Source organism: Papilio machaon, chromosome 8 (genome assembly GCF_912999745.1).
Source record: "Papilio machaon chromosome 8, ilPapMach1.1, whole genome shotgun sequence".
In the NCBI taxonomy this organism is placed as follows: Eukaryota; Metazoa; Arthropoda; class Insecta; order Lepidoptera; family Papilionidae; genus Papilio; species Papilio machaon.
The window spans coordinates 584,054-602,125 of NC_059993.1; the positions used below are offsets into that span (position 1 = coordinate 584,054).

Sequence of the window (18,072 nt, forward strand, 5' to 3'; positions counted from 1 at the left end):
CTTCTGTTGTTTTATGTCTGGTTACTCACACCGTGATCAGAATTAGTTCATTAAAAAGATATGTCTACATAGAAGAGAGGTGAATTTTATAATTTCTTTTTTTTTAAACCTCTAATAATCTGGTTATTTGAATCTTGTTACATATCTGTTCCTCTTTTACTAGAGTGTAATATAATCTATTACTAACCTAAGATTAGTTAAGAAATTTTCAACTAATTCAGATTTCATTTTCTAAGTCCGGCCGGCCCTGTTCCATGGCAATTGCAAAGGCTACATCTACTAGGCGAGGATATTCGAATTATGCCGAAGTCTCCCGAGCCGACCTGTCTGAAAATCTCATCCAAATTATGTTGAGCCTCCAACCCTCCCGAAACTCACCTGCGCTGGACGCAAAGAGTACAGTACACCGGCGCGAAAGAGGTCTTTTATTCTGGTCGTGCCACACTGGGCATGCGCCGAGAAGATGTCGATGGGTGCACAAAATTGAGATGTATGATAACCTGTTTAGAGTGACAACCTTAACAGGCAAAAAACGCAAGGCTTTGTAGCCGTACTTTTTTTGGTAATAGCAATTAAGACTTAATTTATTTGAAATTTATTTTGGCTATTATGTAAAGAAATGTTAAAGGGGTAAATCAAAAATTAAGTAATCAAAATACCTAATAAAGTCTTAATCTTCGTATCTTTTAAGGATTCCCGTTTTCCTTTACGATATGACGATTTTGGGTTCAAATTTTTCTATATTTAAAGGCGTTAACAATAAGCTCTTCTCTTTTTCTTCAGGTTAAATTTTTTACCGGGTTATTTAACTTAGTAACTTTGAGAAAAGAACAATATTTTTTACTGGATATGATAAAACGTGTACCTAAAAATAACTGTTACCTCCTTAATACACCTATAATATACCGTTGCCTAAAAAGTATAGGCTTGCGTGTATAGACGACCTTTGGATCTCTGCCAATGCTACCTTCTGACCTGCTGATTATCGGACAAGGCTGAGCGTTCCGAAATTATGTAACGAACTTTTACTCTCCATTGAACTAATGTTTTACCAGTTCAAATGTATATGTTTGATGGATTATTTTGTAGTACGTACGCAGGCCTATGCCCAGTAGTGGACGTCATATGGATGAAAAATAATAATATACGCATTCTTTTGTATCGAGAAGACAGCAAATGAGGAAGCAGATCATTTGGTGTTAAGTGACCACTACCTATGGAAACTTATAACGATATAACGTGTAGTAACAGACATGTTGCATCTTTGTTCGACTGAAAAATTACTTGGATAATTTAGCCGTACTTCTTAACAATGTTTTCTTTGTATTATTGTAATTAAGATAAATTAAATAAAAATAAAATGAAAGTTTTATCTTGAAAAAAAAGTTGTAATTTTTTATTAACATGTAAATAAATGAAGAGTATATGTGCTTTAAAACATGGTTAATTTTCATTTCTACGTAGCTTCTGTACAGTTTCATAGACTTCTTTAAAAGTTTGACATTTCTTTGTTAAAGTTTCCACCAAAGTTGAAACAGCGTAGCCATAAAAATAATTTTTAATAGAAATTTTATATGGCTTTAGGTTTCTGCGGCCAATCATTGTGGTAAATCTGAAATAATTTTACTGTTAGTTTAGATTCGTAAACCCTTAACGTATCGGATTACTGCATTAGTATAAAATAAGTGATAGAAATTTATTTAAAATCATATTGGTTTTCAAACTATGACCTTGCAATTATAATATCCATTTTTAGTATTAATGAAAAATAATAAATCTTTAGTTGTATACAATAATAAAAAAATATATTAAAACCTAGATTTTACCCGCGACTCCGTCCGCGCGGAATAAAAAAAATGCACACAAAATAAAAAAGTTCCTATGTCCGTCTCCTAGTTCTAAGCTACCTCCCCATCAATTTTCAGCTAAATCAGTTCGACCGATCTTGAGTTATAAATAGTGTAACTAACACGACTTTCTTTTATATAATACTAGCTTTTACCCGCGACTCCGTCCGCGCGGAAAAAAAAAAATAGAAAACGGGGTAAAAATTATCCTATGTCCTTTTCCTGGGTCTAAGCTACCTGCCCACCAATTTTCAGTCAAATCGATTCAGCCGTTCTTGAGTTATAAATAGTGTAACTAACACGACTTTCTTTTATATAATACTAGCTTTTACCCGCGACTCCGTCCGCGCGGAAAAAAAAAATATCAAACGGGGTAAAAATTATCCTATGTCCTTTTCCTGGTTCTAAGCTACCTGCCCACCAATTTTCAGTCAAATCGATTCAGCCGTTCTTGAGTTATAAATAGTGTAACTAACACGACTTTCTTTTATATAATACTAGCTTTTACCCGCGACTCCGTCCGCGCGGAAAAAAAAAATATCAAACGGGGTAAAAATTATCCTATGTCCTTTTCCTGGTTCTAAGCTACCTGCCCACCAATTTTCAGTCAAATCGATTCAGCCGTTCTTGAGTTATAAATAGTGTAACTAACACGACTTTCTTTTATATATATAGATAGATATACAAACTTACGATAAGTGTTACTTTGTATAATATCTATGATTTTTTGAGATATACAATATCCTGCGTAGGACACTAATGTAACAGAAGCTACGCTTCCAATAGCTATCAGAACATGGGTAGCGGTCAATAGAGTATTGTCGGTGTTTAGTGTTGTTGAAGGGCTTGATTTTAGAATTCCCGTCGCTTCTATCTTCTTACATGACGTCACAATATCTTCACAGGAAAGTTCCAGATAAGTATCTAACGGGTACACCTTTGCGCAGTCGTTGTCAGTGAAACTAGATGTGTTCCAGCTTTTTAAGTATCTGTAATAAAATTTAAATGCTAATTAAAGTATAGAGTGATCAAATGCAATAAACCAATTATGAACTTCGTCAGTTTACGATCGTACTAGGTATAGTGTGAATTTTAAACCGACATTTATTCTATTTAGGCCTTGGCTATTTTCTCGCCGGGCCATGGTGACTATGACCTAGTCATTAACTTGGGTAGGCAGGAACACCGAGTTGACGTCGAAAACTTACTTGTACATTGGCACCGGGTTAATTATTATTATTGGTCCTAAGTCGTTGCAGGTAGTTTCTTCAAACGCCGTATAAAACTCTCTTTCTTCAATTGCCCACTTCTCAGTCTGATAAGTGACTGTGATGTCCTAAGAACATTGACACAATAATTACAGAAGAAACACTTTGTACTAATGATATTGTTATCTCTATTTTTAGAAGTGTATGAGAGGGAGTGTAATTATTTAATTAATTGTCCCAACTGTTGATGCCCACAATTAGGTATCAGAGTATTAAGATTGTCATTTGTTTTTGTATTATTATTCCCATTAAATTGTGTCGCCATTTTTATTTAACTAATCGAAAATAAAATACAGTCACTAATATAGTACATTAGAAGATTAAAAATAAGGCTTTTTCTGTTGTCCTCATTCTTTCTAGTTAGTGATGGTAGTGTCACAGAGGGTAGCCGTGCTATATCTTCGTTTTAATATTACAAAAGTTGACTTTCTTTTTTTTTGTGTAAATGTTTCATAATAAACATTATGTACATCCCGAAGATCTTTCGCGGTGTTCTCGTTAAACAAAAATCTTTCAACAGACATGAACGATTGAATACGTCGTGGGCAAATGAATCATACCTTTGTTGCATCTGTCTCCTCCTCCCTATATTCCGTAGTCGGTGTAAATTCTTCAGTCAGTGTATATTCTTTACTCGTTGTATATTCCTCAGTCGGTGTACTTTCTGTATATTTTGTATATTCTGTGACTGTTGTATAGTTCAAAGTTGCCTTCAACAGAAAAAAACATGTTTTTATGTTTAAAACACATCTGTAAAACAGTCCTTAAAACTAAGTTCACTGACCTCTGTTTCATGTATAATGGTTTCTGTCGTTTTCATTGTACTTGTTGTTATACTTTCGCAACTTGTTTCTATGACGTCACAGGTAAGTTGAAGAAAGCAATCTTCTTGCGGTAAAGTATCAGTGCAGTCGTCAGGTATTTCATGTTTTGATAACGTTTTAAAAGTAGCTGGATCACTAAAAAACCTAATTATTTATTACCTATTTCATAAAAATCACTCTGCGAAAAGTGAAGGGAGTGGAAGAGCGAAGATTTATGCAGTGGTCGGGTTCATGAAACATATTGTCATCACTTTCATCCTCGTTGAACAAAACAGAGACAGCATATGTGTTAATAAAGTGTTGTAATTAATTTGACAGTTAAAATACCCGATTATTTTTCATAACAAATATTAACAAAATAGAGATTAAATCATACTAATATTATGCGAATAGATGGATGGATGTTTGTCACAAGGTATCACCGCAACGGCTCAACGGATCTTGATGAAATTTGGCACAGATATAGAAGATAGTCTGGAAGAACACAGACTACTATCTAAGAGTGTTGATAAATGTACTTACATTCCAGGATTAAAGGTATGGTTAGCATAACACGATTTTTCTTCGAAGATTGTATAAAAATCGATGCATTCCAAAGAATTAACAGCTTTTTGCAATATCTAAAATGTAGAACATTCAAAAAAATACGGATATGTTATTCAAAATTAAATGAACTATTTTATAATTATATGACAACTGTTTAATTCAATATACCATTAACAACACTGCTGTATACATTTGAAGAGTAACCATTATTTATGTATAGTCCTTCACAGCACTTTTTTAACGTCGTAAGATACAACGACTAAACAGTTTAACCATGCGATGTAATATGGTAAAACGAATTGAAAATCCGTTTACAGCAATAGTACAATATATTTAATAGTCTCAATATCCTTGTATTTTTCCTGTTTCATGAGTAATTGTGTATATAGTGTTTTAAAATAATACTCCTTGCTAATCAAGGAAATAGGCATAAATTGATTCAGCACAAATTTAAGACATCCTTAATTATTGTTTTTTTTATAAGACACTATCATAAAAATAATAAGTAGCCTATGTGTTCCTCTAGACTATGTTCTACATCTGTGCCAAATTTCATCAAGATCGCTCGAGTCGTTCCAGAAATATCTTCAAACAAACAGTCATCCACCCATCCATCTAAATTCTAAACATTTCTGTTTATAATATTAGTAAGATAAGGCAAACGAGCGTCGTTGGGGACATCGAGGTGATCATAGATGCCCATGGACATCTGCAATCCTAGTGGAAGTGTAGATTCGTTGCCGGCCTTTGAGAAAAACATACGATTGCTAGATGAAGGACCCTAAATTGTATTAAATTCTACTTGACCGTAAGTTCTTCTTAATCGATAGGCTTTATTCCTTCTTAATCATCACAGCAAAGTTTACAATCTAGCATTACGGCGGCTTTGCACCAAATATTATGAATATACTTCATATAGAATGAGTAAAATGTACGAATGTTCCGTCATACAGTATCCGTATCATTTCACGCGCAATGTGTTCCGCTTAGATTCGACGTTCGTACTTTCTGTTAACTGTCTGTTAAACTATCGTCAGTCCGTTAGTTTATTTAATGATCGTTTTATGGTTTTAGCAGATGTCAAATGAAAGAACTAAGTGAAATAACTAAGTGAAATGTTTTAATTATGTATATTGAATTGCACCAGCTTGCGTTTTTGTGTTTCCTGCACAATTTGCGTTTAAATTGAATATTTAAGTTTACTTGTTTTTTTATATTTCTTTATAATTTTCGTTAAGTTAGTTATTTATTTATTTATTTATAATACAGTGTTATCCTTGGAAATACAACTACGTCGCATAAAATTATTTAAAATAATTTGACTGTAGGATCAATAATTATTTTTTAATTTAAATTAATATAAAATAAAAGTAAATAAGTTAAGTTTTTAACGTATTTGAATATATTCATTGAACATAAGCTTAGTTAACATTATCAAAAAGTTTATAGTTTTTGTGGACAGCTACTTTGATTTTTAGAACAAAGATATTTTTTGTCGTTCATTAATTTTTGAAGAAAGTATGTGAGCAATTAATGTTAATTACTGTTGTCATTTTCATTATACCATTCTAATAGTAGTTTAGAAGTAGTTTAGAAGGTGTTAAAATAAATTACATGCACCCGAAAAATTCGCCCAACACGGCCAAGTCTAGGACACTCGATTTTCAGTTTTAACTAATGACCGAGAATTCACAAGAAAGGATTAAGGATAAAACTCATTAATATGGATAAAATACTAAGTGTTTAGAGGTAATTAATTAATTAGGATAATTCTAGATAAAAATTAAACGTGCAATGAAAGAATGTAGATGTGCTTTGTCACCAATGCGAAGCCGGGGCGCGATGTTAGTAAACTGATATAGGTCGCTAGCACTTGGTTGATAACCCATCACAATGTCCCTGCCTTTCATACAAATCGGTTGCGTTTGAACGTCATCGCATTTCACCAAACGCGACTGGTAGTTCGCGTAATGACTGTGCGTTGTAATCTTTTCAAGATGTTTACGAATTTTGTGCTTTTAGCTTTTTTTGTTTGTTGCTTTGATGTGTTCTGTGTTGATTCACTCCAGCCTGGGGACCCCGGTGTGTGTGTTGTGCAAACCAGGTCGGTTTATTGAATTTGTTAGATCACATTTTGTTATTGTTTATTAATTATTTGGTGGATATCTAAATTTGTAATGTTTTATAGTGTTTGTAAATTAGTAAATTTAGTGTTTCGTCATAGTACATTATAAATGGAAATGATGATCGTAAAGTACATGTTAAATTTTATTTTGTCATTGAATAGTCTTGGAAAAAAACTTAATCTTTCTGTTTTTTGGCATTTTGAAAATGCTGTATGTTGACTGGAAAGTGTGAATATTCGTGAATGTGTTCTTATCTTTGTTTTGTTTATAATTTTAGAGAGAAGTCTGTTTTAGTTTAAAATAACATTTTATAATTCTTCTCATTTTGACTATTTCAGCTATAAAAATTGGAGATGGAAGACATTTAATGCGCAGCTATACAAATGGTGTGGCAGAAAGAGATGTGTCGAGAAGAGAAGGAGAAAAGAAGTGAGTTTGAGTTATCCATTTAAAATAATAGGTCTGCAGACGGTTACCGTTTTATTTTATTAATTTGCGGTTTTCCATATTTTGGCATGATGTCATCGTTGAATTATTTTTTTTTTTAATTAGAAATATACAGTAAGATTACTATTGCTTACTATGGGCACGATCATTAGATCTTTTTAACTGACTTCAAATACAAGAGGTTTACAATTTATCTGTATTGATTTTGAACTAGTTTTTTTCATTCTTCCAAATATATTTCTAATGTAAATCACTGTATCAAATACCAAAAAACATACACGCAGATACACTTTATTTGTATACTTAAATCGTGGTTTGTGAAGACAACAATTTTTGCCCTTTGCCTTTATCTTATTTTAATAAATATGCACTAACCATAGAATTAATGCTAGTAGCGAAGGAGAAAGGATGTTGATAGAGATGCGCTGGGGACGTGCCTATAGAACTGACTAAGGTTCTGCATACACATAACCGGAACCCCCTACGCGACTGGAATTAACATTACTAATCAGATGTCGGGAACTTAGGACAGGTTTTGAATAACGAGTTAATGCCCTTTTCGATTTACTATTGTTAACATCACTGTGACTTACAGACGACTGTGATGATGTTGAATGCAAATGAAAGCTTCTTTTAAAAATATCTACTTCTGTATTCTTTTGTAACTATTCCTCAATTCAAAACTGATTGAAAAGTATTATTAAACATTCACATAAAATTGGTGAAGTTGAACTAGTTATTAAAACGCAAGCACTATTGGTACAATTTCATAGTTATAAACAGTTAATCTTGTTATAAACAGCTGTGTTGATGAGGGGTGGTACAGAAATTTTTGAACTGACTTCTATTTTGATAGTTAAACATATTAATTTAATAATCGATAGTAAGCTGACGCCAAATTCGACTAATTACTTGGATGTTTTTTCCAGACCTTCATGTTGACAAAGAATCAGGCGGTCTGCTGCAAGGGGTGGGGCTACCAAAGTGAGGACGATAGCTGTGCTCCTCTCTGCAGCACCGGCTGTCTTGGTGGCCGCTGTGTTGCTCCTGACCGCTGTCACTGCGACGCGCCCGCGCGCCTCGACCCCGTACACGGCAACGTATGCCTGTTGCCCGTCTGCGATCCGCCCTGCCGCAACGCCCACTGCGTCGACAACAACACCTGCGAATGCGACGCTACTTACGTTAGGCACAACGCTACGCACTGTTACCGTTGCGATCCGGGGTATGCCGTCGATGAAAATTTCACCTGCTCCCCCATCTGCGACCGACCTTGCGCCAACGGACAATGCATCGGACCAAACATTTGTGGGTGCCCCACCGGTTATACGCTTAAGGATACGTTTACATGTGAACCGGTTTGTGAAAACACTTGCATTAATTCAGTTTGCACCGCTCCAAATGTTTGCACATGTTTGGAGGGTTATACTGAAGTTAACAGTACTTGCATTCCGCAATGTGACTCTTGTGATCATGGCCAATGCGTTGGACCAAATGTTTGTGTTTGCGATGCCGGGTACACAAATGGGACCAGCGGTTGTGTGCCAGCGTGTGACCAGACTTGTGTGAACGGGGTCTGCTCGGCGCCAAATGTGTGCTCCTGTATGGAGGGCTACGTCAAAGACGATGACTTCAGATGTGTGACACCATGCCCCAAGGAGTGTCCGGGCGGCTGTGACGACGACGGAACATGCCTCGACTGCAGCGTCCCATTTCGGTACGTTTATGACATGTATTTATTTTGCCTTCTTATGTCTGTGTATTGGTTAATATTAGGAAGAACGAATCACCTCGTTCATAATCGCTACGTTTTATCCTACCTATAAATGATAAAGTAAAGAAAATGATCTTAAATTTCGTAAATGTATCTTTTGCTCTTATGATTTATTTAATTTAGAGACAAATTGTACTGAAAATTTAGCATCCTTTGTTTGATTCAAGTTAGTACACGAGCGAGATGTGCCAGAATAATCCCGTAATTTCAATACTGCTTGTAGCATATCTCAAAACATACATAATAATTCTAACATTGGTAGACGCCAGCAACAACAACATCTGTTGCACGAATTGGCCGGCTCGCCCGGGAAAATGTCACGACTAAACAGAAGACAGACGTTAAGTGTAAGAAATTTCGCGTTTCGTCTGTTGAGGGAGGTGTCGGAGGCTTAATTTTAGTCTTCTTTCCCTTCCCATCCTTTTCTTATATGGAAAGGATGGAAAAGTGAAGTGGACCTGTCGGAATAGACAATGCATCGGAATGGGAAACATTTTCTATTTTCCCTTCCTCCATCGATTAGAGGTAGGCAACGCATCTGCAATTGCAGATGTCTATTCAGGTCATGTCGAATTCAGGTGGCCGTTCGCTCGTTTTCACCTTATCATATAAAAAAACCGAAAATAAGCAAGTTCCTGGCACTTTTAACTATAGCAAGTTGTACGTTTAAATTGTTAGGCCGTCATTGACATTGTTTGGCCCGGCGATACTTAGTGCGTTCGTGCGATACAATGAGATTGCGTGGGCAACGGAAAGCGAATCGTCCCTATATTGATAGCGCCAGAGCAGGACGCGGTACACTCATTTGCAATATTACTCATCCGCTCACTAGAGACGCGACGATTTTTATTTACCTATTCTTTAACAATTTTATTTCATATATTTTTAATTTTCCAATAGAATGGTTAAGATTACGGTAGTTTAAAATATTAAGACGAAAGATTATATCCATTATCTGTTTTTAGGGTTTTTCTTAAACAAGAGCGTGAGTAAAAATCACATTTACTAACACACAATTTAAACTATTTATCTGATTAATGAAACAGTTAAATGTACGTGATTATCTATAACATCCAAGTAAATAAAAATCATTATATTTTTTTTGATGAGATTTATATCTGAATCAGTAGTACTTCTTATTGTGGCACGGAGTATACATTCTGAGTTATCATGCTCGTGCGCATTGCCTCCGTGACGTAATACGAATGAATGATCGATGTGAGTGATGTCGGCCAATTGTACGACAAAAGAGAATATATTTATGATAATTTATGACGGGTTATTTTTAACAATGAATTGGTTTTGTTGCAAACATGCATTTGTACAATATACAATAGCAAAGTTTTATCAGATCTTGTGTGAGAATAACACTGGAAATCTATATACTCGTATATAAAAGAAAGTCGTGTTAGTTATATTATTTATAACTCAAGATCGGTCGAACTAATTTAGCTAAAAATTGATGGGGAGGTAGCTTAGAACCAGGGAACGGACATAGGATAATTTTTACCGCGTTTTCTATTTTTTATTCCGCGCGGACGGAGGCGCGGGTAAAAGCTAGTATTGTTTAAAACAAAGATTTGTAATTTGTTTGTGGGTTGATAGCAAAGATTAGAGCTTTCTATTTAGCGTATCTAATATGTCTTGTGATTTCGATTTTCATTATAATACTTTGAGTTCTCTGAATTAACTTTTTTATAGTATGTTACTGTTATAATCATTCGGCAATACAAAACTTTCCAAATTAGAATTAATAATGAAATCAACAGGAAGTTCACGGTTCTACAAAGTTCTATGATGCAATTATTTGTTAGTTAAATGTAAAATAACATATTGTTTGTTTGTTTATTGCACATTATGAAAGATATTTTCCTTTGCATTTGTGAAGCTCATTTATGAAGATATTCCTGTACTTCCTTTAATATATTGCAACCTTTTAAATGCATAGTTGTCAATCGATGGCTCCTACAAATAAAGGCCAATTTGCAAATTGACAACTTTACAATAGTCTCTCAAAGTTTCAACCATGTAGGAAAAGATGCCACATACGCCCTTTTACTTAAGCATAAAGACACGTTTACACTTGTAAATATATCTTTGTGTTTAGTGCATATTGTTAATATTAGACTAAGGGGTAGCTTTTAACTGTTACTTTGGTCCTTATACATAGGACCCATCGCAATGTTTATATATTCCTACTGAAAATAAAAAGATAGATTTTTTAATTGATTTAAAATCCTAATTATAATCTTCACTGTTTGATTTGCAAAACGCTAAACTAAGAACTAAAGCGAAGCTAAGCGACGATACGTCAAACTTCTGAATCGCATCGTAACCGATATTACATAGTGGTTAATGAGTTATATATTTTTTGTCTGTTATATGAATCAGCCTATAGCTAATTAGTTTTACTTAATTAGGAACTTTGTAATCACTAACTAATGGTAAATATTGATCGTGTGTCGCTATCATTATTATAACATTTAATTGGCAATTTTGCTTGTCGTTTAGAGGAAAAAATAATTTATTCCATAACCTGTTAACGTAAATCATATATACATATACTAGTATTGTTTGTGAAATCAACCGAACATAAGAGACAGTAAAAAATCTTGTTTAACTTCCATGCGTCTATATTTCCAACGGGGTACTCCAACATCCAACGCCGCCCAGACGATCGAATGATAAAGCTTGCCCTAAATATGCCTACGACGAAACGTACACGTGGACGACCACCCGCCACATGGTTGACGACGGTTCAAAAAGACCTGAAAAGTGCTCTATTAACACCAGACGAAGCGCAAGATCGTGCTAATTGGAGAATGAAAACGAGGAAGGCCGACCCCAAGTAAATGGGATAAGGTCAAGGACTGAAGAAGAAGAAGAAGTACTCCATACCTTTGACCTGATTAAATCTCAAGAATAGTACTAAACTTTTTTGATAACCAGAATCACGTTGAGATGGCATTGTTATTCAGCACTAGACATCTTCTTGTCAATTCTGAGAGCTCTTAAGAGGTTCTGATGGTTTTCAATTACAAGAGTCCAAGTGCATTTCTATTCCATATGTCGTTTGAAGCGATTGGATATTTCTGCAGAAACATTTCTTCAATTGTTATAGCAGCTTTCCGAAGGCGACCGTTGATCTGGTATTTATGTTTATTTTTTAGTATTGCTGGTTTGCAGCTATTTATGATTATTGTTATAATGTTTCCAGTTATTTTATGTATTGTCCGCATTCATCGCTAGAAAGTTGAGAAGGTTGGCGCCACTGTCATAAACAGTAAGTTAAAACGTCTGCATTGTAATTCGCTAACGCTAATCATTGATTTACCATTCAATAGACGTGTTAGTACGGTACATTTTTTTGCACAGCCAAATTAAGAAGCTTTTATTAAGGTGACCTCACATTGACTAGTGGAGCGCTACGCTGTGTTACGCTTGAATGAGAAAATATTTGTTAAAAGAAATCGGACTGATTATTATGTTCGAGGTAAATGAAATTGAATTCAGAAAAAGCCATTGTTGTAAGCATGTAACTATTAATTTTAACCATCATATTATATATAGGAACAATATTGTTAATATGTTTTACCAATATATTTTTGTACGTGTTTCGCTAGTGAGAACTCTCAGTGACATGTAACTAATTTATTATTGCTTGAGCGAAGCGTATATTCCGCATAAGGCGTACGTTCATTATTGGTGGGCTCGTGTGAATACATCTTAATGTTTCGTACAGCTCGCGTGCATAGAATAGTAGTCGTAGTCCGCATCTCGCTTGTCCAATGCGCTATCAGTCGCCGGATGTCTATAAAGTTGTCCGGTCTGATAGAGTCATTGTTCTTGTGCACAGTGTAGCTAAGGTATAGACTGATCATTCGCACATTATTTTTATTTAATATCATCGTAAAAATATGAATATCTCATTATTGAAAAGGTAAAAAAAAATTAATTCATTACACAAATATATGCGTGAATATATTATTTATTTACTTTTTCTTGAATTTCGATATTTTATATATCAAAATACTTTTAGGCCATCAAAAATACGAAAATAAGTCAAATATTGGCTAAGAGTCAATTTATAAGACGCAAAATCACACAAAAAGCAACGTTTTTTACATAACTTTTTATTTTGCCAATTTATTTGAAAAGCCCTTTGGTAACGTTTAAAAATAATTTTCGAGACTATTCAACAGTTACATAATTTGAAAGCTCTGGTTTATTGCTACTCTGTGCATAATCCCGATATCACGCGTAGGTCAATTAAAAAGTACAGTGTATTTGTGATTCGACTTATTTAATTACAGTCGCATTGTAGAGTTGTCCCCGCATTGTTGGCGCCTTAATTATAAATATAGTATTCAACCCATATATTGGTCGTTAAGTTTTTAAACGACTGTGTATCGGTTAGGGTATCGTTAGTCGTAGTGACGTGCTCGCGGCAATCGTTCGTGTTCTCACATCGATTTATTTATTCGCGATTATTCGTGTGGAATATTTTCGAACTCATCGTGTACCCACTTCCTTCGATAACGTATCGCTGGATGTAGCCAATGCTGGATGATATAAGCCATTACAAAATAAACGTCCGTTAAATGATTGTGCAAAACAAAATGAGAACGTTTAATGTGCTTTTTATTTTATTTGTGCTTTACGAAACTGGAGTATGTTTGAAAAAGGGAGATGTCGGTGTTTGCGTTAGGACAATGTAAGTTTTTTTTTGGTTGATCACTTGTTACATTCATGTCTAAACGAATTTCTGGCGATGACATTTTGTGACGGGTTTTTATGTAAGTTTTCGTCCGTAAGAGCTTGAGGATTGAGCTTTCTTAATGCATATAAATACAAGCTTTTTGTGAAAACTCACGGAAGTAATCTTCTAAGTATTAACAATCATCCCGGTTCTTCTATTATATAGAGTTTTGTTCATTGTTTTCTAAATGTTTTTAACTTATCAAGCATGTTTCAGTTGTCACTATTTACTGGAACCCTGTTTTAGATAGTTTGCCGAACAGTCAAATAACGTACAGGTTGTTGACTATTGTTTTGACAGTGATTACAACGGATGTAATTTATCATCCTTCATATTTGTAATTACAGAGATTAACAACAGCGTGAATTGTTGAATGTTCAAATACGTTTGCTAAATTCTTAAGGTTTATTACAACATTAATTATATAGGTAAATTGATTTATTAATGACCTTGGGTCATCTCAAAGTGTATCGTTATCAATATGAACTAAATTAACAATAGCCTCAGTAACTGAAGGATAACATTAAGTAATATTGTGCTTTATTAGAGTCGTTCATAACATGAACGACTTGATCGATTTTAGAAACGAAAGTGTAATTTGATTTATGTTTTCCCTAACATCATGGATTTTATACAATAACTTTTAATGTAATCTCATTATTTTTTCAGGTTGGTCAGTGGACGGACGCCTCGAGAAAGACAGGTAAGATAATTATTATGTTGAGTGAAGAGTTATCTCATCTCTTTGGTTGACAAGGAGTTTGTGTTCTGCCAAAGAGGTGACATACTGGCCACTAAGACTTTTGCCTTTTTCGGTTGAGAATAAAATATAGAGTAAAAAGAGAGAATCGCGCGGGAAGTGGAAGCGCTTACAGCGTGTGTATTTTTGTCCAGTTTTTTAATATTAACTGACGATTAAAACAATCTTACTAATATTATAAATGCGAATGTTTGGATGGATGTAAGTTTCTTAGAAGGTTTCTCCAGAACGGCTGCGTGGATCGCTGAAATTTGACATGTAGATGTAGAACATAGTCCGGAATACATAGACTACTTATTTAGTTTTTTTTAATTACGCGCGGATGAAGTTGCGTGCGACAGCTAGTTTTCTAATATTTCTTTAACCATTTAACTAAGCTTTTACTAGGATATAATTGACTATAACAGTCTAATGCTGAATTGGAACTTATGACCACTAAATGGGATGTGTTTACTCTTAGTCATTAAGACATTGGCGCATATTACTATGTATGTTAATATGTTTCTATGTAAATGTTTTAAATGCACAAAGAACATCCTGTCGATAAGTTTATGGGGATAAGTTCGGGATACAGTTTATTTTTTATTATAAACGCATATGATTCATGCAGTATTGAGTGTAATGGGAACAATCGACCTCTGTAACCACCACAGTATGATGAAACACCGGATAAGTGAAGTTCAAAGGACAAACACTAAATTAAATTGCTGTTTATAACAAAAATACGTGTGTTTTTTGGGCTCGTCTTGTTTTTCACAACTGTCCCGAAGTATGCATGTTCCATTGTGACTTCGAGTAGCCTAAGAGTTGTCATTTGTTTCGTATTCTACAACGTAATGAATTATTATCTTGGAAAGAGTACTGATCTGTCATGTACAATCAGCAGTTTTTAAAAATAACTACAACGTTTTAATTAGTGAAATAATTTTGAAATTCATGTGAAATTTGTTTTAATATTGTTTCCAATATACTCAACAATGCGACGCAAAATACTAAAAAGCATTCTTATCACCTTTGTGACATTTACCACCGCAATAGTTATAAATAGTACGATACAAGTTATGTTTATTATACGTTTGTTGTTATTTAGTGGCAAAAGTTGTAATCGTGTACACAAAGATAAAGGTTTACCTTATCTACCTTTTATAGATGTAGGACTTGAAAATTAATAGTTTGTAATGTTTCAATTTGCAGGTTAAAGAAAAGCTCGTGTGCTGTCCGAGCTGGAAGTACGACTCCCGCAGTAAGAAATGCATCTACTACTGTAGATTCGGTTGCGAAAGAGGGAAATGCGTGGGCCCCGACAAGTGCAGCTGCGACCCACCGCTGCAGCTGGTCGATCACAAGTGCGTGGAGCCTCAGTGTGACCCGCCCTGCCAACACGGACAATGTCATCCAAACAACACTTGCATTTGTGGTGCAGATTTCGAGAAAATTAATTCGTCATATTGTGCACCTAAATGCGACCCTGGATATGAACGTCAGTGCATCAACGGGTCCTGCGATTCCGATATCGATACTGATCCGATAATGTGTAGACCGGTGTGTGACCCAGAGTGCGTTCATGGAGATTGCATTGCGCCCGACGTCTGCAGATGTCACGAAGGATATAAGAATGACAACTCTTCAGAGTGCACGCCGGTGTGCGAATCGTGCGGCAACGGCACATGTGTAGCTCCTAACAACTGTCAATGCTTCAAAGGTTATTCACGAGATGAACGAGGGTCGTGCATACCTCATTGTGAGACTCCTTGTGTCAACGGTTCTTGCTCAGCTCCAGGCGTTTGCTCCTGTCCACAAAATTATACTCTAGAACATACTGTAGAAAACAACACTACGGTAGATAAATGCGTGCCAGTTTGTTCACAAACCTGCGTCAATGCCTACTGCGAGTCACCAAATACCTGTGCCTGTGAGCCTGGCTACGTGAAAATAAGTGGGAGCTCCACGATTTGTCGCAAGGAATGCGATGGACCGTGTGAAAATGGTATTTGCACATTATTCGGACATTGCGACTGTAATCAAGATTTTCAACTTGAAAATGGAACCTGTGTTCCTGCAAATATGTACGTTGTTTTATCTATAATACTTTTTTGTTTCTGGTAAAACTAACTGAACTTATCTGATGTTTTAGAAATAAATCTGCACAACAACATGCATAATAATCTATTCATGATGACAATTTAGGTGATGTTGATAATTATAAGGGATTAGAATAATTAATACAATTTGTACTGTATTTGTAGAACTAAGTTGGATTGCGAGGCGTGCGGGGGGCACTGTATAGCGGGTGACTGCCGCTGCGACGACGACAGCCCGTGCTCCATGACTGCTGCTGTAGAAACTGCTGAGATCGAGTCCTCCGCCAGGTTTGTTGACATTGGTTTTAAATGATAGTGATAAATGACCACATGTCTACGTTAGAAGAAAATTAGTATGGTCAGAATAAGGTATCGAGCAATTATGTGACAAATTGTAAATCAATTTGAAGGATAAACCAAAAACAATGTTTCTACATGTGGGCTAATAATTTTCAAGTGAGGCTACACGTTAGTGTAGCTATTAAGCTATTTACAAAATTCTGTTTAAAGAAATGATTTTACACTTGCTTTGTCATTAGAAGTATTTACTTACAATATCTTTCCTTATGCCTAATTTACATTACGCCATTATAGAAGTACAGTACTGCTGGCTGAAACCACGCATACTATTTTTTATTATGTTCACTTATTTGGAAAAAAAAAACTGCTTTCAGATTAGCCGGTTTGGAGATATCGTGGGTTGTAGGAGGTGCCGTGAGCTTACTTTTGCTTACTCTAATGATTGCTGTTTTCGGACACATGTGGAAGAGGAGGAAGGAATATGGAGTCAAAGCCACTGACAATAATGGTAAGTGTTTAATACATTTAAAAATAGAAACTAATAAATTATGTAATATTAGAATTAAAAGAAGGAAATGAATGTTCAAACTAAGCATTATTTACAGTTTTAGTATTCTATATTTTACGGCGGTATTGAAAAACTCCAAGGTGTGAAACCGATTTTTTTTGCAGATGGTGCGTTCAGTAGTGTGGCGTATACTGTACCAGGTACCCTCTTAACTATGGGAGATGGGAGAAAAGAGGCCAGAGATAATGAATATGACGCAGTGAACGACGAAGATCCGAGCCGAGCTGCCGCCGAAGCGTTACTCGAAGACAAAAACGATCCCGACGTATAACGCAGTGTTACAAATGAGGGTTTTCACAATCGAAACAAAACTATTTGTATCTATAAAAGTGTTTCGGTGGTTAAATTTCCTGGTTACAGTGATATTTAAATGGCGTGACACTTGCATGCGAATCCTATTGCTATCTCGGGAATGAGAGGGATCTCATTAACTGGTGTCGCGACAGTGGAATTTCGTAGTTATCACAAATATTGACAGTACAAATAATAAACATAATAAAATAAAACAATAAACATTTCAAATTATGTTTATTTTGAAAAACGAGTTCCAAATTTAAAAATTTTGAAAAAGGAATATTAATTGAAGAACTTTGAGAATTGTATTTATATTGACTTGAGTAAACGTTAGTTTCTAAGACCAAGATCTGTATGAAACATATCGTCATCCCTGTCATTATCTTTGACAAAACAGAGATAACAATATGTTTTAAACTGGGATTTTGGTCTCAGAAACTCATGATAAGTGATTATTTTTGAATGCATGAAGATTTAT

The 18,072-nt window shown here is 35.1% G+C and overlaps 2 protein-coding genes across 2 annotated transcripts; one reads left to right on the forward strand and one right to left on the reverse strand.

Annotated features, from left to right (window-relative positions):
• Nucleotides 1-1,432: 1,432 nt before the first annotated feature.
• Nucleotides 1,433-4,749, reverse strand: LOC106720236. The gene is made up of 7 exons (XM_045679018.1): nucleotides 4,654-4,749; nucleotides 4,462-4,559; nucleotides 3,900-4,074; nucleotides 3,676-3,825; nucleotides 3,056-3,183; nucleotides 2,541-2,836; nucleotides 1,433-1,612 (listed from the first exon to the last, which is right to left on the reverse strand). Exons 1-7 carry the CDS (start codon nucleotides 4,690-4,692, stop codon nucleotides 1,599-1,601), a joined length of 900 nt encoding a protein of 299 aa, XP_045534974.1. The 5' UTR covers nucleotides 4,693-4,749; the 3' UTR covers nucleotides 1,433-1,598.
• A 1,641-nt stretch (nucleotides 4,750-6,390) lies between these two features.
• LOC106720314 (multiple epidermal growth factor-like domains protein 10) lies at nucleotides 6,391-17,839 on the forward strand. Its single transcript, XM_014514939.2, has 8 exons — nucleotides 6,391-6,589; nucleotides 6,950-7,040; nucleotides 7,988-8,775; nucleotides 14,261-14,294; nucleotides 15,546-16,417; nucleotides 16,598-16,720; nucleotides 17,107-17,240; nucleotides 17,405-17,839. The coding sequence occupies exons 1-8, from the start codon at nucleotides 6,456-6,458 to the stop codon at nucleotides 17,569-17,571; spliced, it is 2,343 nt and encodes a 780-aa protein (XP_014370425.2). The 5' UTR covers nucleotides 6,391-6,455; the 3' UTR covers nucleotides 17,572-17,839.
• The last annotated feature ends 233 nt before the right edge of the window (nucleotides 17,840-18,072 follow it).